Here is a 24,474-nt window from a genome sequence, read left to right on the forward strand (position 1 = left end):
TGCAGGAAGAATCCTTAATTCTTAATGTTGCGGTAGGACCAAGTTGATTGAAGCGATGAAATATCCGGCTCGAAGGACCAAAAATGATGAACACAAATTCCTGTTGGTTATTGTAGCGATGATATTGCGGCAAAAATTCCCAATTAAAAATATGTTGCTTCTGATTCAAAATTACAATTTTTCTCCCTTTATTTTACAAAATGTTCCGTATTTATACACATTTCTTTACAAACAAAACCTACTTAATTCACAGAAAATTATAACAAATAACAAAAGTTGAAAAACATTAAAGTATTTTAACTAATATTAAATTGAACTCAACATACCGCCGCCCTTGAACTATCTGAATAAGTTCAAAACAAAATATTAAAAAGAAAATGAAAAGCCTTGAAAAACATTTACGATAAGTTATTAGTTTCTTCATGAAATAAATCTCCTTTCGTTGGCAAAAGGCAAAGTTTGACTATAGGGCGAACCAATTCGCCATGCGGTGTTTTCAACGTAACTACTCTTACGCGTCCATCGGTACCATGATGGCATTTGATCACTCGTGCAATCGTCCACTTCGTCGGAGGACTAGGCTCGTTGAATACAGCAACCACATCCCCTTCTTCAATGTTGCGTGAAGAACGAAACCATTTAGTGCGACGTTGTAAGCTCACGAGGTACTCGTCTCTCCAACGACGCCAGAAATGTTGTCTCATGGCAGAAATTGCTTGCCATCGCTGTCGAAGATTTCCACGAAACCCTTGACCCTCAGGTTCCGGTATTGACTTAAGCGGTTCACCGACTATGAAATGTCCGGGAGTTAAAACTTCTAAGTCACCAGCAGCTTCAGAGTTGTCACAGAGTGGGCGAGAGTTTACGCAAGCTTCTATTTCAGTCAAAAGTGTGTTGAACTCTTCGTATGATAGTGGAACTTCTCCTAATACGCGTTTTAAATGATACTTAACACGTTTGACTCCGGTCTCCCAGTAACCTCCCATATGGGGTGCAGCCGGTGGATTAAATCGCCATTCGATATTCGAGTCCGCAAAGAAAGAGCGAAGTTTAATATCAGCCATGCACTGTTGAAATGCAATGCGCAACTCCTTCTCGGCTCCAACGAAATTTGTACCGTTATCTGATGCCATGAACTTACAAAATCCTCGACGATTTGTGAACCTTTTAAACGCATTTAGGAAAGCTGGTGTTGACAGGTCACCAACAAATTCGAGATGCATCGCACCAGTGCACATACAAATGAACGAACAAATGTAGCCTTTGGTAGCCTTAGCTCCTCTTCCTTGGGTGAATTTGTAGAGGTAAGGTCCAGCGAAGTCAACAGCAGTGTGAGTAAAACAACGGGCGTAGGTTGTGCGAATGACAGGTAGATCACCCATGACTTGTGTGGTAAGATTGCGATTCAAATAAGTGCATTTCACGCACTTATGGTATATATTACGGATCAAGCTACGAGCGCCGATAACCCAATAACGACGTTGCAAGACAGTTTGCATAATGCGGGGCCCAGCGTGCAAAGTGACCTTGTGTATTTCGCAGATTATTAACTTAGCAAGCGGACAATTCTTAGGCAAAATAATGGGATGCCTAACATCTGGAGCGATTTCATTATTTTTTATTCTTCCTCCAACACGTAGAACACAAGTCCCATCCAGAAAGGGCTGCAGACGCAAAAGACTACTGCGAAGTGGGATTGGTCTTTTAGCGCTGCAAGAAGAAATTTCATTAGAAAAATAAAACTGTTGCGTATACCTTATTAGGCGAAGTTCAGCTTCAAATAACTCTTGGCAACTCGGTGTACCAAAACGCTTTATAACATTAAGCCGTCTGTTAGCCCGAATGTTAGTCAAAAAGCGTAAAACGTAGGAAATAACTCGACGCAGCTTAGAATACGATGAGTATTTTGTCATCACGGACCAATAATCTGTAGAATTAGTCACATGGGCACGAATACTATTTCGTACGCCCAGCTCTGTAGTGTGCTCTTTAGATTTTTTCTGCTTCCATAATTGTTCAGTGCTTTTCAGGAAAATAGGACCAGCCCACCACAATTGATGACGTAATAATTCGGAGGGAGTTATACCTCTTGAAGCACAATCTGCAGGATTCTGTTCAGAACGAACGTGGTTCCAACATTCGGGAGGCAAAACTTCTTGAATATCAGCTACGCGGTTGGCTATAAATGTCACCCATCTGCTGGGGTGAGCTTGTAACCATGCCAATGTTATAGTAGAATCAGTCCAAGCGAAAAGCGGATAACGGAGTTCAGACCAGCAGTGCAGCACGCTTCGCACTAGTTTAGCAGCAAGATGAGCGGCGCATAATTCAAGACGTGGCAGCGTTGTCGGCTTAAGCGGAGCTACCTTGGTTTTCGACGAAATTAATGACACAGTAATGCTACCGTCGCTTTGTGTTGTTCGTGCATACAAGACGGCGGCGTAAGCGCGCTCGGACGCGTCTGCGAATACGTGCAATTGCGTAAATGACCCAGCTACTTCAGTACCAAACCAACGGTTCACCTTCAAATGTGCCAATTGCTTGAGCTCTATGCGATGCTCCAACCACTTCGTTGCGATAGACTCAGGAATGATATCATCCCAACCTACCTTAGTGCGCCATATGTCTTGAAACCAAATTTTTGAATTTATAGTAGCGGGAGCAAGCAAGCCCAGAGGATCGAAGAGCGTACTTGCATCTGATAGAAACATGCGCTTGGTCAACTTAACTGGCGGTTCCCTCAAGTTAATAGCAAACGTGAGATAATCTCCTTCTGTGTTCCAGATAAGACCTAAAGCGTGAACATCCTTATCGTCGACAATATAATGTGATATGTTCGTAGATGCATTAGAAATGCTTGCGATTAGTTCAGCGCAGTTCGATGCCCACTTACGAAGTTCAAACCCCCCTTCCCTCAATATTTCGGAAATATTTTGCTGCAACAATTGAAGTTCTTCTTTACTAGATGCACCAGTAAGTAGATCATCCATGTAAAAATCCTTGAGAATAACACCAACAGCCCTAGCACAACCATTCGACGAATCTCTTGCCGTCTGTTGAAGTGATCGGACAGCTAGATGAGACGCAGCTGCCACTCCGTACGTCACGCGAACCATGCGAAAATCTTGGATAGGCAGGGATGGGTGGCTACGCCATACGATGCGTTGTAAATCGGCGTGTTTTAAGGATACGCAGATTTGACGATACATTTTGGCGACATCTGCTGTTACAGCATAGCGGTGTGTTCTAAAGCGAAGTAAGATGGAGTATAAATCTTCCTGCAATTGAGGTCCTATAAATAATGCGTCATTCAGCGAATTCCCGGAAGTCGATTTTGCGGACGCGTTAAATACAACCCTCAATTTGGTCGTGGTACTATTTTCCTTTAAAACAGGATGATGAGGCATATAATACGTTGGATTCATAGTCTCTGACGTGACCTGCATATGTTTCATGTCAATGAGTTCATTCATGAATTCATTGTAGCGTAAACGAAGATCGGAGTCACAAGCGAGTCTTCTTTCAAGTCGTAACAAATTCCGGATAGCAAAGTTTCGCGACTCTCCCAGAGCTACATCGGGCTTCAGCGGCAATTCGACGACAAACCGTCCGTTAGGTTCCCTTCGATGCGTTGTTTCAAAATGGTCTTCACAGTAACGCTCCTCATGCGTAAGATACGTTTTTTGCGGAGCTTCCTCTAACTCCCATAACTTGTTCAATGCTCGATCCAAATGAACATCGCAATGTAACGACTGTAAGCGTGGCATATCAGGCTCAGCTCCATTCACGCTTCCAAACAGAGTCCACCCAAAGACCGTCAGTTGAGCCATAGGAGCTCCAGATGGACCCTTACGAAGTTCTGTACAGATCAGTTGATCCATAACGTCCATTCCAATCAATATATCGACCCGTCCAGGCTTCATAAAATGGGAATCGGCTAAAAACAAACCTCGGATATGTGGCCACGATGAAGTAGCTATAGTCTGTGTTGGCAAGTCGCTTGTAATTTTAGACAGAATTAACGTTTTGACAGTAAAGCATTGATTTGTAGAGAAAGAAGAAAGCGAAAGTGATACTTCACCTCTAGCTCGTCCTCCTTGCGCTGACCCAATTCCAGTAATGTTAACTTCAGATGTTGATCGCGGCAGGCCTAAGCGTTGCACACACGCTTCGGTTACAAAGGAAGCATGTGATCCAGAATCGAAAAGTGCACGTGCGGGCTGCCAATTACCAGAACAGTCGCGTACCTTCACTAATGCGGTGGATAACAGCACAACTCTTTCTACAGCTATGGGTGGATTGGAGCTCGAGTTCAAGCATGAAGAAACGCGTGGAACGTCGACGTTTGCTGGAAGTTCAAAAGCTTTTGCGCATACCTTTGATGTGGCGTCAGCAGCGCATAACGAATGCGTCGCGTTGCCGATGTAATTGTTCCCTGCGGTAACGGTCGTTGACTGCAAGGCACCGTGCAGCAGAGTGTGATGACGTTGTTTACACATGCGGCAAGTGGAAGCACTGTTACAACGGTCTTTATAGTGACCTGAACTTAAGCAGTTGAAGCATATGTGACCTTGCTTCACGAACTGTGATTTTGTAGACAAGTCCAATTCACGAAATTTTTCACAACTGTAAATTTTATGAGGTCCACTACAATATGCACACACGTTACTTTGTTTTGATACCGCGTGGAACACATTTGTCGACTTGCTTGCTAATGCAGTTTTAACCTTAATTGGTACTGATGTTGTTGACGACGTAAACATAGATAACGATCGGCATCTTATCTCTAAAAATGTTATTAGTTGCTCAAAAGATGGAGGATCATCACTAACGAGCGATAACTCCCACTGCTTACGCGTTTCGAATGCCAACTTACTGACGACCTCATGTACCAACCAATCATCCCAAAAATCAATCGGACGACCCAACGCTTTAAGCTCGCGAATATGCTGTTGGAACGAATCAATTACACCTTTGATTGCGTCAGCATTGTCATGCGTAGCCCTTTTAATTTCAGCCAACGCGCGAAGATGAGATTTCACAATTACACGAATAACCTTATACCGCGATGTTAATAGACCCCAAGCTTCAACGTAATTTGCGTCACATATTTTAAAACCACTGATAATTTTCAACGCGTCACCTTTCAAGCAGCTTCGGAGATAGTGCAACTTTTGTCCATCTGATAAAGTAGAGTTACTATCAACTAACGAAGAAAACGCGTCGAAAAAACCAATCCATTCTGTAGAGTCACCGGAGAATGTGGGCAACTCCATTTTCGGTAAACGTATAACCGTGGACACAGATGCCTTTGTGGAGCTATCTTGCGATTTAGTACGACAATTTTTCACGCGGCTAAAGTTAGCTGAAGCTGTAGAATACCAAGTCTGCATCCATAGTGAATGCCTCATCAATACTTTTTGCCATATACCGTTTAATGGCATTGAGAGCGGAATCGCGCGTTTTAGTAGAATTCGACATTTTTAATGTAACAGAAAATCAATCGACGGGTTTTTAGAATTTTCGCGATGTTAAATGCAGGAACGGCTGCACAAACGTACACACGATTTAATGCACAAAAATAATTTTCTTAATAATCGTTGCGCCTTTTGCTACGCGTATGTATGTACACAAACGAATGCGTGTATGCAAAAGGCAAGCGGAGTGACTATATCCGGCTCGAAGGACCAAAAATGTTGCGGAGAGAATCTTGTATGCGGCTACAAATCTGTTGCGGGAAGAACAAATAGTGTTGCGGGGAGAATCCTGTATGCGGCTACAAATCTGATGCGGGAAGAACAAATAGTGTTGCAGGAAGAACTAATAATGTTGCAGGAAGAACCAATAATGTTGCGGGAAGGACCAATAATGTTGCAGGAAGAACCAATAATGTTGCGGGAAGGACCAATAATGTTGCAGGAAGAATCTTGAAGGCGGCTATAAATTCGTTGCAGGAAGAATCCTTAATTCTTAATGTTGCGGTAGGACCAAGTTGATTGAAGCGATGAAATATCCGGCTCGAAGGACCAAAAATGATGAACACAAATTCCTGTTGGTTATTGTAGCGATGATATTGCGGCAAAAATTCCCAATTAAAAATATGTTGCTTCTGATTCAAAATTACAATTTTTCTCCCTTTATTTTACAAAATGTTCCGTATTTATACACATTTCTTTACAAACAAAACCTACTTAATTCACAGAAAATTATAACAAATAACAAAAGTTGAAAAACATTAAAGTATTTTAACTAATATTAAATTGAACTCAACAGGCCTCTTCTTTTTTCCAAGCATTAGCAAGTGGCGAAGAGACGAAGCAACTGGTATAAATATAGTAAACATATCTAGGCAGCGTTGCAATTACATTATAAAATTACAAATTGCTCAAAGCGAAAACAAATATTGAAATACGTGCTAACCTACTAGCCATGCCGCAAGAAACCCTAGATAAGCAATGATTAGATGTTGTAAAGAAGAACTTAAAAATTGCAATTCTGTAAAATTTTAGCTGAAGCAAAGGAATCTAATTTTATTTCTTGTTTAGCCGTGTCAGCATTCCTAGTAATGAACAAGTTGATAATATAGCGAAATACTTTGGATTAGCACCTACACAGTAAAAAATGATGGTTTATATTTAATACCAGTTGCTATTGAATTTATACAATTTTGGAATTAAATTTGATTTTTAATTCTAAAAAGTTTTATTTTAAGACGATGAAATATTCTTGCAATTATTTTAAATCCAAAATGGGTTTAAAACAAAACTTTAATTGGTGCTGAGCGTTGCGTTTTTGAAATTTAATACCTATTAGATTTAACCAAAGACCAAAAAAACATTAAAATGCTCTCTTTAATGTTTCAAGCTATTTTGGTTTCAGTTTAAGTTTCAATTATATTCAATTTTAAATTTATTGGTTTAAAAGTAAAACCAAAAAAGTATTAAAAAATTTTCTCACTCTCAATTAATTTTAATGTACTCTGAACTTTAGTATTATTTGCTTTAAAGTAAAACCAAGAAAGTATTAAAAAATTCTCTCACTCTCTGTCACTCCCTCACTCTCAGTGTAATTTTTTCCACTATTCTAGAAGCATGTTTTTAAAAGTGAAATACCACGCGGAAGGAAAGCGATGATAGCGAGGTAATTTCTGAAGAAGATCTTCGTTTTTTTCAAAACTGCATAGTTAAAGACGAACTGAATCTGGCGCAGCAGAAATTGCGAGAAACGTTAAAATCGAGACAAAAATTTATCGCAACTGCGTGGAATGTTTTGGAAATATGAAAGCAGTGTGGAACAAATTTTTATTGCTGGGAGTGGCGGTTCTAATTTGGGAAACTGTACAGAATGGATGTCTGAAATAATACCTTATTTGATTTTCTTAAAGTTGCTGCCATCCACTGCCAGTGGACGCGAACAAAAAAAAGCAAAATTCCAAAAATCTGTCGACAGTTTTATTTTTGAAAACGTAATTTACTATAAATTTTTTGTTCTTAATGGGCATAAATAAAAAAATTGGTTTTTACAGCTTAGAAGAATATAAAATAACGTCTGGTCAGCCCACAATCGTTGCAGTTGGACAAGACAAAGCCACAATTTGCCAATATTTTATAACAATTGATGGTAAGAAGATAGCAGTTCCCGAGCAATATGAATTTAGGCAAGTTTTTGACTTGTATTTTAAAACATTTTACGTATTTAATATACAGTTTGATGTAACTTATATATATGTTGTCGATAACGAAATTTACTTAAGTTTAGAAATCTTTGTCACTAAGGAATTTAATTCCATTTTGCAGTGTTATGAAATTATTTCAACAGATCTTTCAGAACTAATTAAATTTAATAGCCTTAAAAATGTAAAACCATTTGAAGTGTACTTTATAGATTCAAAAATGTTTTTATTAATTCCATGTGAAATTATAGAATAAAATTTAAATATGTATTATTATTTCACTTATGTATATAAATTTATGTCATTTTAAATAAAACGTAAATTTTTATTTAAAAAGTTTATTTTGTTTTTTGTTTTGAGGATTCGTCAACAATGTACTAAATCTACTACAATTTTGGTTCGGATTCAATTCCTTTTTGGAATTAAAATATCATTCAAGGGTTTACTTTCAATTCCAAGAAAGTTCTACATTCAATTCAATTTTGGATTAACTTTAATTCTAATTATTATTAAATTTATTTCAATTCTCGTATAAGGTCAAAACCATTTTAGCTTTATTTTTAAACCCTTAAAAGTATATAATTTAGTCTCATTCTTGGTTTTTTAAAGATAATATTTTAATTAACTTCTCTCTCTCTTTTCTGAAACCGGAATGGTTTTAATCTTATACTTTCTGGAATTGTTATATATAAACACCAAATTGGTTTTAATATTAAACTAAAATTTTTACTGTGTACTTTTCAATATGAGGCACACGATTATAACGATCTGAAGAAAATGCTACGACAACACTTGGTGGGTGTAAGACTCCAACCTTAACCGAACACACGATAAACTTCTATAATCCAGCTATATTACTCGCCTCCAAGCAACAATTTTTACACGCCTAAGGATCGGGCAAACATGAATAACTAACCAACATCTACTCTTTGGGTCACAAAATCGAAATTTTTTTTCTTCACTCATCTTATAGTAAATCATTTCAAGAATGTTGTGTCAAAATTTTAAGTGGATCGGAGCAGAACTCTCAAAGTTATAGCCTTTGTAGGCACTCTACCTCGAATGCGGAGCATCGATAATTTTTCAGAGTCATTTTTCCAAACGCGTTTTTCCCGAAACGACTTCTTAAAAGTCGGTGCCAATCACAACTCCGAAACTATTCAACCGATTCTTTTCAAATTTGGCACACGTTTTCTAAATCAAAAATACCTCCCCCCCCCCACTGTTTTTTTTTTTATTTTTTGTTTTTAAGGTTGTTTTTCAGTTACAAATATGGTGAAACTTTTCGCCAAAAATGCTCGTTTTACGTGTTTTTGCCACCAAAACTACAAAAATGAAAAAAAAATTTTATTAATGTAGGGGGGAGCATTACGTCATACTTTAACTGAAAAATTCGACTTTTTTAGTTTCAGATGATTCTACGCCGAATGCCGATTGGCACCGCAGAGCACCTCTCGAAAACATATCTCCAAAAAAACTCTGTCATGGGCTTATTTGTCAATATTTTATTATTAATATTTTTTAAAAACTTATTGAAAAGATGTACAATAACATGCAACTGATTTTATTAAAGTATCTTAAGCCATATTTCTGTAAAAAATTCAAAAAAAAGTGTTTTTTTTTTAGCGCTAAACCCTACCACCCCCTTAACTCACCGGTCGTATCCTTTTCCAAGTTCGAGATGACACCTGCATTCACATTCACGTTCAGTATACGCTCTGACAACCGCGGTTCCCTGTTGCGTTGCATGGGACTCCAGCTGCCATGCTGGAAATGCTCCAATAGAGCACAATTCGATAATTTGTTGCCCATGGCACGATTGTTATAATTTTTGTTTTTAGTTTTATTTCAAAATTTCAAAAAAAAAAAAATTTATAATTTTTTTCTTAAATATTTTTTCAAATTTTTAAATTTTTTTGTATTACAATTATTACAAATATTAATTTGTTTGTATTACAGTACAAATACTTTCGTAGTTCTATTCTATTGAGAAATTCACTTACAGAAGTGATAAGTGCGCTTTGTAGTTTTTGTCACTTTTATTTTTTTTTATGCCATAAAAATAATATAATTTCCCCAATTCTTGCGTTGTGGTCCGAATTTTATGGTAAAAACAAAAGTGCTTTTATTGCTTAAATGTGTTAAATAAACAAATCGAAAATGATTGCCCATCAGCTGTTGATTTAGTTGTAAATAACGCGACAACAACTGGATAAACGAAAATATGCGGTCAAACAAGTTTTAAATTTTATTTTACGCTTATTGAACGCTGTCTTGTTTTCCTAATTAATTTGTTTAAGTTAGAAATATATACATATGCATACATTATACAAACATACGTATGCACACAAACAAAACAACTGAGTAAATTTTAGTTGCTGGCAGACAAGCACTTTTTTACTGCATACTTTGTGCGTTGTTCTGTGTTTTTCTTGTATTTTGGTGAGAAAATAAAAATGACGTAATTTTATATTTTACGTATGAACTCGAGGTGTACGTTAATTGATAATAAATTTCACCGTCAATTGATCTACACAGAATGCAATGCCACTGATTGTAGAAATGTGAAATAACTCACGTCCAATTTTACTGCTTTCAATTTTTCTTCGAGCATTCATACATCGATTATAACACAGAGGTCAATGGCAATGTTTGGAGGCAATAGAAAATCTGTAAATTAAAATTTTGATATAATATAAAAAAAACGTTTTTTATTTTTTTCCAGTTTTTTGTGGATTTCGATGAGTCTTAGGCACTTCATTCATTTATTTTTATTATTTTTCTTATTTTTTAACGCCATTTATTAAATATAATCTGTCGTCAATATGGATTATAAACTAAATTCCAACCTTACTTCTTTATCACTTCTTTACCACCACTCGCTCATTAGTCTTGGTGATTTCAATCAAAGAAAACAGTATTTTCAACATAATTTTTAATATATATTTTTCATTTGAAATTACCACAGGCTTTTGAAAAAGTGAGTAGCTTCAATAATTTTTTCACCGCACTCCGCTTGGGCCCAAATTTGCAGTAATGAATGCTGCGTGTATTTGTTTTTTTTTTTATTATTCCACAAATTAATATTAAATTTTCTAAAAAAATATCTATTTAAATTTTATCACTTTTCCCTATTCCGATTTAAATGAGCACTGCCCGCAGTTTATATTGATATTTCATTACAATACGAACGTAATAAATGTGTCTTAATTTGTATCTCTAACAAGCTCTGTTCAAATTAACGTCTGCTCAAGTCGAGCACATACACACGTATGTTTGTGCAACTTTTGGAAAACTTTGAAGACGAAAATGGAAACGTCTACACGCTTGTTTTTTGTAGCTTTAGGCAGTAAATATGTCGCTGTGTTGAGTAGTTAAAGTGGTTTATTTTGGCGCGCCTCTAAAAAAATAAAAGCAGTATAAATATCCCAAATAAACAAACATCTAAATTTTTACTTTTATGTTGTACATAACAATTTTTTATATACATGAGTAGGGTTTGCAGCCCCGGGATCCCGGTGTTTTTTCAAATCCCGAAAACCCGGGATTGAAATAACTAATCCCGGGATATAATTTTTGTCTGAATTATATTTTGAAATTTTTTTCTCATCAAAATTTTCTAAGAATTTAATTCTCAGAAAATTTTTTTTTTTTTATGAAATATGTACGTAGAATTTTTTGTTTTGGAAACGGAATGACACCGCGCCGTTCCGCGCCGCCATTCCGTAAATTTCTGTTAAAGAAAACACTCAATCACAACAAAAATACAGTAAAAAAAATTGATTCAGAATTTGATTCAATAACTGAATCAATTTGTACACAAAAACCATTAAGTGTAGCAGAAGAACTAGATAAAGTTATTAAAGAGGGATATGCACCAATGCAGCCTATTAGATTTGAGACACTGTCATCAAAAATTCAAAAAGAAATGTCTCTTTTTGAAAATGGAGGGAGACGTGGTGACTACCTGGAAAGAACATACTCCTATTTAATGACGATAAAACCTACTAGTGTAGAGTCTGAACGAGCATTTTCTTCGGCAGGACAATTTGCAACAAAAATAAGAAGCCGTTTGAACGATGAAACGCTGGACGAGTTGTGTTTTCTAAAAGCTTATTTACAACAACACAAGAAATGTTAATTTCATTATGTATTATACTATTTTTTATTTGTTTTTTATGATGAATTAAGTTTTGTTTTGTTTTGTTTCAATAAATAATATTAAACCAATTTTTTAATTATGTTTTCAGTTTTTTTGTACTTTCAACTATGATAATGTGTAAGTATTTTTCATAAATAGTCCAATCCTAATCCCGGTACCAATCCCGGGATAGCGGGATTTGGATAATGTAATCCCGAAATACCGGGATTGAAAATATAAGACGGGATTGCAAACCCTATACATAAGTATAGGTACTATAGGAGGTGTGTTAAAAAAGTATTGCGAATTTTGTGTTTTTTTTCAAAAATTATTTATTTATTTATTCATTAATATATATTTTGTCCCCTTCAAAGTGAGGTATTATGCACTTGTGCCAACGTTTTTTCTTTTTCCCAATTTTCGAAGCACTTCAAAAAATCATTTTTTTATCTTGTTCAGCTCCTCCTTCGATGCCGTCTTTATCTCGTCAATCCTTGCGTAGCGTCGTCCTTTCATGGGCCTCTTCAGTTCCGGGAACAAGAAACATTCACAGCGGGCCAGATCTGAGGATTACGGTAGCTGTGGCATCATTAGTGTGTTGCTTTTGGCCAAAAAGTCGCGCACAAGCAACGATGTGTGAGCAAAGCTTATTGTGATGCAAGAGCCAATTTTTGTTCTTCCACAAATCCGGGCGTTTCTGGCGGATTCGTGCAAATTGCGCATAACTTGCAGGTAATATTCCTTATTAACCGTTTTACCCTGTGACAAGAACTCATGATGCACAACGCCCCTGCAACCGAAGAAAACGGTAAGCAAAACTTTTACATTCGATCGAACTTGGCGCGCTTTTTTCGGTCTTGGTTTGTGCGGCAGCTCCCATGGAGATGATTGACTTTGGTTTCCACGTCATAACCATAAACCCACGATTCGTCACCCTCTGGAGCAAATTTGGGTCGTCGCGGACAGAGTCCAACATCTCATTAGCAATGTTTATGCGATGCTGCTTTTGGTGGAAATTGAGCAGTTTTGGTGCGAATTTTGCGGCGACTCGCCTCATGTCGAAATCATTGAAAAAAATCGAATGGCACAAGCACAATTGATATGTCTAGGTCCTCAGCAACTTTTCTAGTGGTGATTCGACGATTGGCCAATACCATTTTCTTCACTTCATCAATTTTTTCGTCTGTTGTTGAAGTGCTCGGGCGTCCGGCACGCTTTTCGTCGTTCACATCTTCTCGGCCCTCTGAGAACATTTTGTACCACCGATAAATGTTGCTTTTTTGCAAAGTAGCTTCTCCGTATGACACAGTCAACATTCGAAATGCATCCGCGCCCTTAATTTCGTTTTTCACACAAAATTTGATACAGGTTCTTTGATCAATCTTTTTGAATAGGTAAAAATCGAAGACGAGCCGAAGCACGAGCAAGCAAAGCAGCTGTCAACAATTAACTAAACATTCAAAATGCCCAAATTCGTCGGCATGAGTGCGAGACATAAGTACCAACATATCTCCACAAAAGAATTGAAGTTCGAATATACGTAACCTGCGAAAATTCAGGATTCACGATACTTTTTGAACACACCTCGTATGTATAAAGGTGCGTGTATCTAAAGGTACGATACGTCAAATACAAAGGGGGTTGATTTTTGAACTCTTGCTTTTTCTTGCCCCGCGGAATCACATTTTTATGGACTCTATAGAAGTTTTTCTTTAGTAGCGGTTGCCCTTCAGCGAGCAATGGCAAACCTCCGCGGATATTTGAAATAGCTCCTCATAAAAAACCATCTGTCGTTAGGCTTAAAACTGTAGGTCTATCCATTTGTGGAACAACATTAAGACGCACAGCCCAAATAGAAGGAGGAACTTGGCCAAACATCCAACAAAGGGTATAAACGCCAATTATATACATACATATGTCTATATCTGCAAAGAGAAGGTGTGATCAACATCAGACCATTAACTGCCTCTCAGCGAATTTGAAATAGCCAACTGATTGACTGATAAAACTGAGATTGTGTTGGTGATATACGAAAAAAATTAACACAGCCTTCGCTCATGTTATTTTGTTGAATCTGAACAAAGACTGATTGGACGAATGTGTGAATATGTGTGAAATGAGCGGGCAGAATTCTGCTGCTGAGTCCCCGGTGACTTGGCAGCCGAAGTTACTCTCACAATTTAGCTTGGAATGACCAATCCTTGTAATCTATAATCTTTGACCACTTATACATAATATTTCGTTGACTCTCTCTCTTGTTCTTCTTGACAATTGTTTTGCGATTTTGTTGTTATTGGAATAGCGATGCATATTTAAAGTCATCCTATTGGACATTACAAAGAGAGTTTGTCATTATTCAGACCCATTCTGTGTTAAGCATAGAATAGCTAGCGGCGAAGAGAATTGTTTTTCTAATTGCGGTTACTCTTCGGCCGGAAATGTCTGCCATAAAAAGCACAAATAATTTCGATGAAGTAAATTTGTGAATCTTGGTTAAGTGTGGAAGTGAATGTAATTGTTTATAAGAGCTTTTTTTCTATTTTGAGTAAGCTCTTCTTGCGTTATTTGGTTCCATGCCTCCATGAATTTGAAATTTGAAAAGGTCGAGCCAAAGAGCACCAGGAGATTTTGTGGCTCCTAAAACACTCGGGCTAAAAATCACATTGTATTTAGAGCTTTGGAAAAGGGTAGATGGTCAAGGAGAGAGGGAGAAAAATATTAGAGAAAGAGTTAGGAAAGAATAGAGACAGAGATAGAGGTAGTCAGTCCTATGAGACTTTTCCAGATTTTTTGACAAATCTGTAAATATCCTCCAGTTTTAGAGAACTAATATTATTCATTCTCACGACCTCGGAACCCAAAACTTGTAGCCGTGCTCTAGTAAAGGCGGGACACTCACAGAGAAAGTGCTCAGTGCTATCCGCCTTCTCCAAGCAAGACAGACACATTGGGTCCTCAATGAATCCAATGGTGGTTATATGATGAACCGAACGCCCTTCCTTCCAAGTTTTAGTAAAAGGGATAAAAATCGATTTTTTTTTGCATGTTATGGTAGTAAAACATTTCAAAAATACCGTGTTAAAATTTTAAGTCAATCCGAGCAAAACTTTTTAAGTTATAGAGCATAAAGCCGAGCCGTCTCAAACATCTGCCGAGACGCAGCAGTTGCGCGCGTAGTCCGTTACAAACGTATACCTGCGTGCGGACTCAGGTATACTTTTGTATCTGTCTATTGCTCCAAAAATATTTCTAGTACATTCTTTTGCCGTTATTACGGATTGGCGATTAGGAACAACTGTGATTCCGTAGAAAAAATGAAAACCGCTATCTGGGCCACTTACTACCATCAGCAATCAACAGATGAAAATCCGCAACATGACAAATGTCCGGCCGGAGCGGATTCTTGGTGTGGTTACCAAAAGGCTTTGGCCGAAGGAAAACCATTTAAACATGAATACACCCCACTGCCAGAAGATGTTTTGAACGCAATAAAACCAATTTACGTAGATTTGAGTAAAGACGAACTTTTAGAGAGATGCCTGGGTGGTGTTACTCAAAACACTAACGAGAGTTTAAATTAGCTTATATGGAGGATTGCTCCGAAAAAACTCTCTGGCAGTACAAGTATCGTTCAACTGGCAGCTCTGGTAGCTGCATGCACCTTTAATGAAGGCACAGGTGCTTTGCTGCAGTTTATGTATGACATGGGGATTAGCATTGGGCCAAGCGCTCACGAATATGCGAGAAGAGTGGACCAAACTCGCATCGAAAGATCTGACCAAAAATGCCACCAACAGACTAAGGAGGGCAGGATAGCTCGTAGACGTGCTAAAAAGATGCTGAAGACAATGACAAAGCTAGTGGAAACATACTCTATGGTGCTGGAATCGACGACTCCGTGTAAGTAGAGAGAAAAAAGTATTTTCTTGACGTTTTCATAACTTAAAACTTTAAACGCGGTTTTCTCGAACCTTTTTTTTTAAAGTGCGTAGTCATTGGCATTTGAAAACTACTCAACCGATCCTTTTGAAATTTTGCACACATATTTTACATATAAAAAACCTCCCCCCAACGTTTTTTTTCGCCATTTTTTTTTTATATTAAGGTGGTTTTACACCTACAAAATGGCGACATTTTTTCGTCAAAAATCACTTTTTAGTTCAAACGACTACCAAATGGCTGAAAATGAAAATAAATCGTCAAAATAAACGTTGGGGGGAAGTTTAACTCATACTTTAACTAAGTTATTCGATTTTTTTGATTTCAGATGATTCTACGCTGAGATATGCTGACTACTGCAAAATGTATTTTTGAAAAGACGTCTACGTAAATGTGCTCTCATTCGCTCATTTTGCAATATTTTTACATGAAAATTTTATCAAATATTCTTGAAATGTTACTTTATAATATGCAACAACTTTTAATAAACTGACTTGAACCGTTTCGCTACAATAAATTCATGAAAAAGTGTTTTTTTTAGCGTTTAACAAGAGTATGAATTACCTTTTTGAAACATTTTCCGAACAAGCGTTTGAAAAACGACGAATGCATAAAATCAACAGGTTGCAAAATAATGTCCCCAATGTGCCAGAATTTCCCAAAACAATCTCCAACAAGCAGAGAGGGCAATATTCTCTCACTTCTACATCACACCTACACGCATGCATACAAACGCCCCTTGTGGATATATAAATATTTTGTGTATACCACCCCCTTCAACCCAATGATTATCCCATAAAGTACGGCATTCTTCGCATATACACAATTGATGGAATTTTCAGCATTTTCATTGTGAACTCATCGCTGTTAGCTTTTCCATTTGTGCGTGCAGTGAAAAAGCTATTATTTATAATAAAGTTTATTTATTTATTATAAAGTGTGTTCGTGCATTTAGAATTTTTAATTGATTTTTATAAGTAAATTGCAGTAAAATAATTTTCCTCCACCGCCGCTTTGGAAAAATGTTTTAAGCAGCAGCAGCAACGGGAAAAATCAATTGTTTCACAATATCGACCGACCGACGGACGACTACTCGTCCTCAACATGCTTATACGCAATTTATTTTTACAGCCGCCCATGGTAGGGTTAGCGCTCCTCTTGGCATGCCTCCACATGGCTAATGGCATGGAACAGGCGGCTGTGGGCGAATTGTTTTCCTACAAAATTGAACCTTTACTCTTCAACTGGACCCATCAGGTTATCAGCGAACAATTTCGCTATCGCGTTTCATTGGAGGGATACGCAGATTTGCCGTCATGGCTGCGCTACAAATATAGTCATGAGTATCACGCTGGTTTCTTGTATGGTACACCCACTGACCGATTGGCTGATAAAACTGTACGCTTGGACATTGTGGCATTGAATAAGCAAAACTATGAGACACGCACAGCTAAGCTGTCTATATTTGTGGCACAAAAGTTGCCATCGCTGAATATCATACAAATGAAAATTGACAATTTGAATTGGGTGCATCTGATGGATCCGGGACGTGTTGAGAATTTAAGAAATATTTTCCGTAAAGATTTGTGGCCAGAAAGTGAGAATGATTTGAGTGTAGTTTTCATGGAGTCGGCAGTAAATATGGGCGGACGCTTGCCATTGCGACCACAACAGCGAGAAGGGTAAGGCATAAAGAAAAATACAGGGTGGCTGATGAATTTTGCTACATTAAGAAACTCAAATAACTTTTTTTTTTAGTGTATGGAATTCATTTTTTTTTTTTCAAGTTGAAGGTCATTAAATTTTATTAAATGTAGCTTAACTAGTTTTAAAAATAATTCCTCGTTGACACAAGTGCGGCATCTTAGTAAAAAGTTGTTCATTGCTGCTTTGAGAGTTGCGACAGGAATAGCCGCAATTGTTGCCCGAATGGATTGTTTTAGTTCATCCAAATTTATTGGCTTTGTTTTATAAACTTCTTGTTTACATAAACCCCACAAGAAAAAGTCAGGTGCAGTAAGGTCAGGCGACCTGGGAGGCCAACGAAATTCGGAGTTTCTTGAAATCAGTTTATTGGGAAATTTTCGTCGCAACTCTGTCATAACAGTCTGGGCTATGTGAGACGTTGCCCCATCTTGTTGAAACCACACAGAGTTGAAAGGAATTCTCTTTCGGCGTAGTTCTGGATAGAAAAATTCTTTCAGCATTTTCAAATAACGGTCTCCAGTAACCGTAACGGTGTGACCATTTTCTTCAAAAAAATAAGGCCCGACAATACAGCGTGAAGAAACCGCACACCACACTGCCACGCGAAGAGGATGCAATTCCGTCTCGTGGAGTATCTGTGGGTTAGAAGTACTCCATATTCGACAATTTTGTTTGTTCACATTGCCGTTTAAATCGAAATGGGCCTCATCAGACATGAAAAGGCAGTTTAACATGTTTTGGTCTTCTTCCACCATTTGCAGGATCTTCTGGCAAAATTCCAAGCGAATCGGCAAGTCTGCTGCATTCAGTTTGTTAACCATTTGAATTTTGTAGGGAAATAAGTCTAAATCTTTGTGCATTATTGTTTGCAAAGGCTGTCGGCTGACACCAAGTTGAGCAGATAAGCTTCTTGTTGAAACCCTTGGATTGCTTTGTATAGCTGCAGCTACAGCAGCGATCGTTTCCTCCGTCCGAACTGGTGGATTTCGATGATAAGGCCTTCTTGCGACTGTTTCTTGCTCAGCAAAATTATTCACCAGTCTCATTATGGTCCATCTGCTCGGGGGATCGCCGCCAAACATCCGCCTGTACTCTCTCTGTACCAAAACTACGGACTCCAGTGCGTGATAGCGGCGGACTATCCAAATTCTTGTTTGCGTGTCCCAGTTATCCATTTTAATAAATTTTAAAGATCAATCTGCAAATTAAAACAAAAATGGAACAGATAACTTAAAAAGAAAAAAAGTTATTCAATTTTTTTTTTGGTAGCGGCTTTCATCAGCCACCCTGTATTGCAACTATGTGCATTTCACAAAAAATTTGCTCAAAAAAAAAAAAACAGTAGCGACTCCACTCAAGGTTTTTGGTTTCAAATGAGTTCCTGTTGAGTCGCCGGAATGACAAGAATCGCGCAACTCTCACTCGAAATTGCAAATACCAATAATTAAAAGGCGAATGAACCTAATCCTTTTGCTTTTCAACTCGTATCGGCATGCATAACTAGCCTCTCTAAGTTTATTATTATATATTTAGAATTACACTTTATTTTCCAGCGTTGTTGTGCATCTTGGCAGCTCTGCCCAGTTTTCGTCACGTCTCAAGGAGTTGCAGGAGGAAGTACGTCCCCTATATAAACTGACCACATGCACCTACAAACGCACCTCTGTGCAAAAGGTATTCGAGAATGCCGGTTTTAAATTGGATTGGTGCGCTTTTAAGACAGTTGGTGCCGATATATCACCGGAAATACTCTTCCACAATTACGGTCACAGAAGTCATCATGAAAATTTCAAACGCACTGACCGCTGGGTGGGCATTGCACGCGAGGATGTACCAGATCGCAATTATATTGATGAGTTTGCCTTCGCTTTCGCCATTCCTGGCATGATACTCGCCGTACTTTTGGGTATTTTATCAGCTGCACTTTGCTTTCAGCACGAAAAATTGTGAGTATAAGAAATTGAGCTTTCAATATTCCGTAATTAATTGCCGTGATTTTTAATGTGTAGCCACAAAAATGTATAGTTGTTGTTTTATAAAAGTGTCAATGTGAATATGTAACAACATACTGTGAATTCCATTGCTTCTGGGCCATTAAAAGTCGTCGTTGATGCCGCCTAACGGTAAACCAAGGAGACGATGGGGAGAGGCCAGAGAGAGGGAGAGAGAGGAATGTCAAATGTGAGCTTAAGTGGGTATGTGAAGGGGGGTTAGGGTAGATCCACACTATGGTGCCGATTACGGTTCGTTCTCGGTCTAGTCTCGGTTCGGTAAAATCTTTCGACATCTACATTTGTGTTCTTACATCGGTCCAGTCGCGATTCATCGTTCGTCGTTATTATCTTGAATACTGATATTGATCGTTATTTTTTAGTTATTCACCATTTGAATAAAACTTCAAAATTTATAATAAATCCTGTATGCAATTACTTACCTTTTTCAAAAGACCAAGATTTTTCAGCTGTCATTGTAAAAACTTCGATCTGCACTCCTTTGCTATTGTCGAAAGACTGAACCGAGAACGCAACGTTATTCACACTATCAGTACAAGTCGCGGCAAGTTCGATCACGCTCCAGCAAAATATTCTTCGAACTTGATCGATGCTGGAGTGTGACTGTACCGAAACTTGAACAGCACGGATAGTGTGAATACAGTCATTGTTTTTCGTTTGTGAATATTTTACCGGACCGAGACTGGACCGAGAGCGGACCGTGATCGGCATCATAGTGTGAATCCGGCCTTAAGCGTTAGGCGGAGTTCCTTCACGTGCTGGATATATGGATGCAATATGTCGGAGTCGAATCTCTGCAAAATAAAAGTTTAACCTGCTATAATATCTAGAACGTAATTAGTTGTACCGCTCCGGAAGTGCCCGAACTCGATTCTCCGGCATAAAACACCAAATGAGAGAAAAAGTTTGAAAAAGTTGCAATGACAAGCCTCCAAGTGTACTTCTGCCATGAAAAAGCTCCTCATAAAAAACCATCTGTCATTCGGTGTTGGCTTAAAATTGTATGTATATCCCTCCATTTGTGGAACAACATCAAGACGCACTCCCACAAACATTTGTATATATACCAGAGTAATGCGGATCTCATGAAACAGCTGAAGCTCTATATTCTTAATCCTTGGGTGCTGCATAGTTTACAACAAATGCCCAGCTGGCCGTATCCTGCCCCAATTACTACAAACTAGAGACTTGAGGGCTACAGGCTTGAGGACAAGAGACTAGAGCAGAGCAAACTATCGAAGGCGGTAATGTGGGTTTGTGCGCAATTAAAATTACTGTGCTAACGAACTTCAGTTGACGTTTGATTACCTTCGTCTACGTGGAGAATATTGAAGGGGGGTCTGTACTTGCCTGTCAAGCTCTATGGAGCCGTAGAAGTCGCTTGCTCGGTGCTCTGAGAGCGCACTGGCGAAGATCATCTATGGGAGCCTTTAGGCGTGAACAGCATGAGCCTACATAACTTGTGTATGGGTCATAGGGGCAGGGCATAAGATGACTCTGTATGAATTGCAATTAATACAAGAATAGTTCGAATTAAGCCCTTTGTGACATTCGAAGCACGTATGCCTTTGTGTCCGATGTTAGACTCGTTGTTAGTCCAGATCAGAAGCTTTTTCTATTAACAGACGGTGAAAGATGGCGCTCACGAAAGTAAATGGAATTCGAACGAGGTAAAAACACTTGTCGGAGAATCGGCTCAACAATACCTGGTCGGAAAAACTGCCTATGGTGCTTTACTGATGGCTCAAAGCTTGACGACAAAGTTGGCTTTGGTGTCTATTGTAAGAAGTCAAAAGTAAGAGTTTCGGTTCATCTTCCTAATCACTGCTCGCAAATGCCGGGTGCCTCTTAACGAGAACGCGGAATATTTCCGCTTCCATTTGATATGGGTGTCCGAGGCATACTGACATACCCGGGAATTATAAGGCAGACAAATTAGCGGAAGAGGGCACTACCACTCGGCTTCCTCTTGGTATGGAGATTGTAGGTATATCCCTCTCAACCTACAAACTACGTGGTATAACTGGTATTGTCCCTTTAGCCAACACGAGATAGGTTGATAGTCTAACATTTTATACTACAAAAAGGATTTGGCAAAAATGGGACGCTAGTCGCTCAAAGGCGCTCCTTAATCGGTCAAGCTCAAACATTTCTATGCTAGTTGCTTTACTAACAGGTCACTGTCTCATAGGTCGGCAAGAATGAGGCTCCTCCTCAGAGTCCGTTAGACACCTTCTGTATTATTGTCGCACGTGGCATGCCACTAGGTTTAGATACTTTGGCTCATCGTTTCTAAATAATACTGAAGATCTTAGCGATATAAGTGTCAGCCAGATCAAAGGATTTGTACTTAAAACAAAATGGTTTAGCGACGAATAGCAGATCACAATGGATCGGCAATGGTCTAAGTGAGTTGGTCTAGAAACCGGCTGCCACTTCTACCTACCAACCTTCCTATCTTTCGATAGGTAATGGTAATCTTCCGAGTACATTTCTGCCATGAGAAAAAGCTTCTCATAAAATTCAGCTGCCGTTCAAACCCGGCTTAAGACAGTAAGTTGGCTTCATTTGTAGAACAATTATTTACACATACATTTTTCTGTGTAGCAAGACTTACCAGGAGAAAAAGAAGAAGAAGGCCTACTCTGTATTGGAGAGATCAGGTGGAGAAAGACTTGTCTTCACTTGGTATGTCCAACTGGCGCTGGTTAGCACGAGAAAGAAACGACTGGTGCGCTTTGTTAAACTCAGTCAAATCGTTTAAGCGCTTTTAGCGGCGATCAAGAAGAAGAAAAAGAAGGCTTACTATGTATAAGTGTTTGTACATATAATACTCGTAGGCGTATGCGCTATCATCATCTTTCCCATTTTCATTTTTATTTCATTTTTTTCTATTAATTTCAGCTTTGTAGTGAAATTGTATGTGATTGAAGTTTCTCATAAGAAATAAATTGTTACCCATTTTAGTTCATTTTTTGACTTTATAGTCCCTTAAAAGAGGGCCGCACTAAGTTGTTAACCACACTTTATTTAATAAATCTTGATGTTTAGCTATAATTTGTGTATATTTATGTTTGTATATAATTATTATTTTATACTTTATGTATTTTTATAGATTTGATCCGAATTCTGAGTTTTTCTTTGAGAATATTTTTCATATTTGTGAGGAGTCTTGTAAAAAGGAAAATGATTGTGATTCCGCCGAAACGGGAAGGTGATTTTTATTTTGTAAATAATTATTTTAAATGAATAATTTAGTTTTATCTGTGTAAATATATACTTCAATGCTGTATATTATGCATTTAAGGGGTTATATGCAGTTAGAAGGCCGAAAAAAGCGAAATTTCCCGAATTTTTCCGCGAAAACTTTTAAACTTATTGATCTAAAAATTTTTTGCACATATTATGTTATCTTTTAACTGTATTTCAAGACTTAGTATTAGTAAAAATATTTATTTAGAAAGGAGCTACAGCTGATCTCCGGGAGCTACTCTCAAAAAAGACGTTTTGCGGTTACCACTATATCTCTGAACGGGATCCTCTAAAATTAAAAAATCAAACAGATTTCGTTAGAATAATAATATAGTCTATTAATTAAATAATAATTAGTAAATAATAAGTAAAATAAATAATAAGTCTAGTAATTCATCGAAAGAATAAGCAAAATAATTTTTGTTGACAAAATGGTCGAAAAAAATCGATTTTTGACCAAAATTTCGGTCCTAAATGGTTTATAAAAATATATATATTTATCGGTGAGAAAAAGCCTTCGATTAATTACTAAAAAATATATTTTAGAAGCTCGTGTTAAATTTTGAGACTAATCGGTTTAGCCATTTTCGAGTAATGTTGGTCACCGACTTTGAAAACACCATTTTGAGAAAAACGCGTTTAAAGTTTGAAAAGCACTTTACATAGGATACAATGTTTTTTTTTTGTAATTTGCGTGTAACTTCAAAAACGATATTAAATTTTAAAAATTTCTGTGTGTATCCTTAGATATGTGTACTTTAAAAGAAAAAAATAAAAAAAAAAATATAAAAAAATCGATTTATTGAAAATTCTAACTGTACATATAAAACCCCTTAATGATGTGCAAGAAATTCCTTACATTAGATGCCTACCTGCACATTTCATCTTACTAATCCATACTAATTCATTTTATAGTGATATGGCATCAACATATCATCCTACAACCTCGACTGTACAAATGGTGCAATGTTCGGATAGCAATACTGATCAGCCAGTGACAACTTTGAAGAGCTTAAAGGATCCCAATTGCCTGTTGGATAATGTTAGCATGCACTCACATAGGTTTGTAGAAAAATTCATTTTTTTTTTCTTTTTAAAGTTATATAGTTTTTAAATAAATTCACCATTCTTTTAGTCCCAACAACAGTTATTATCAAACTGACAGTCCATCCAACACCTATTTACGTCCTAAGCCCCCACCATACAAAGGTGGCACTTTGAATCGCAATGGCGTGGATATTTGACAGTCAACCCCACGAATATTATATTGCTAAGCAGCAAGAGAAGCTTGAATATTGGCAAAAATATGAATGAAATAATCGTGTTTAATAAATAATTACCATATCAATATGCGGTATCATAAAGTATTCGAAAAGCAAATAAGATTTAACCAGTAGTTCAGAAAAAAGTATGGCTTTTTCATACATATGTAGTCCGAATTGTTGCTGAACAATGCGTGAAAAATAAAAATGGCAATTAACTTAAAAAATAGTATATTATATTAAGTGATTTTTTTTTAATAGTGTGCATTTGTTATGTTATGTAGAAGTAAATGTAGCAAAAGTTAGATATTTATATATATACATATATAAATATATAATGCGCAATAAATCAATCATTATTGATGTTTATCTAACGAATAAATTTCTTTCAGATTGAAATAAAAAAATTTCATATCTCAAAAAATGTGTAATTCAAGCTTAATTGAAGAAATTAAGGAAGAACTCTGCGTTGGGCAACCGGGTCGAGCC

The 24,474-nt window shown here is 37.4% G+C and overlaps 2 protein-coding genes across 4 annotated transcripts; one reads left to right on the forward strand and one right to left on the reverse strand.

Annotated features, from left to right (window-relative positions):
• Positions 1-398: 398 nt before the first annotated feature.
• Positions 399-5,411, reverse strand: LOC129248869 (uncharacterized). The gene has a single exon (XM_054888482.1). The coding sequence runs from the start codon at positions 5,409-5,411 to the stop codon at positions 399-401; it is 5,013 nt and encodes a 1,670-aa protein (XP_054744457.1).
• An 11,207-nt stretch (positions 5,412-16,618) lies between these two features.
• On the forward strand, positions 16,619-24,309 carry LOC129249036 (epsilon-sarcoglycan). 3 transcript variants are annotated; one of them, XM_054888658.1, is made up of 5 exons: positions 16,619-17,434; positions 19,013-19,405; positions 22,587-22,685; positions 23,639-23,785; positions 23,871-24,309. In XM_054888658.1, exons 1-5 carry the CDS (start codon positions 16,857-16,859, stop codon positions 23,965-23,967), a joined length of 1,314 nt encoding a protein of 437 aa, XP_054744633.1. In that variant the 5' UTR covers positions 16,619-16,856; the 3' UTR covers positions 23,968-24,309. The 3 variants fall into 3 exon arrangements, with proteins under 3 accessions (XP_054744633.1, XP_054744632.1, XP_054744634.1); XM_054888657.1 differs by having other exon boundaries at positions 23,859-24,306; XM_054888659.1 differs by lacking the exon at positions 22,587-22,685 and having other exon boundaries at positions 23,859-24,306.
• The last annotated feature ends 165 nt before the right edge of the window (positions 24,310-24,474 follow it).

This window comes from Anastrepha obliqua, chromosome 5, assembly GCF_027943255.1.
Source record: "Anastrepha obliqua isolate idAnaObli1 chromosome 5, idAnaObli1_1.0, whole genome shotgun sequence".
Classification (NCBI taxonomy): Eukaryota; Metazoa; Arthropoda; class Insecta; order Diptera; family Tephritidae; genus Anastrepha; species Anastrepha obliqua.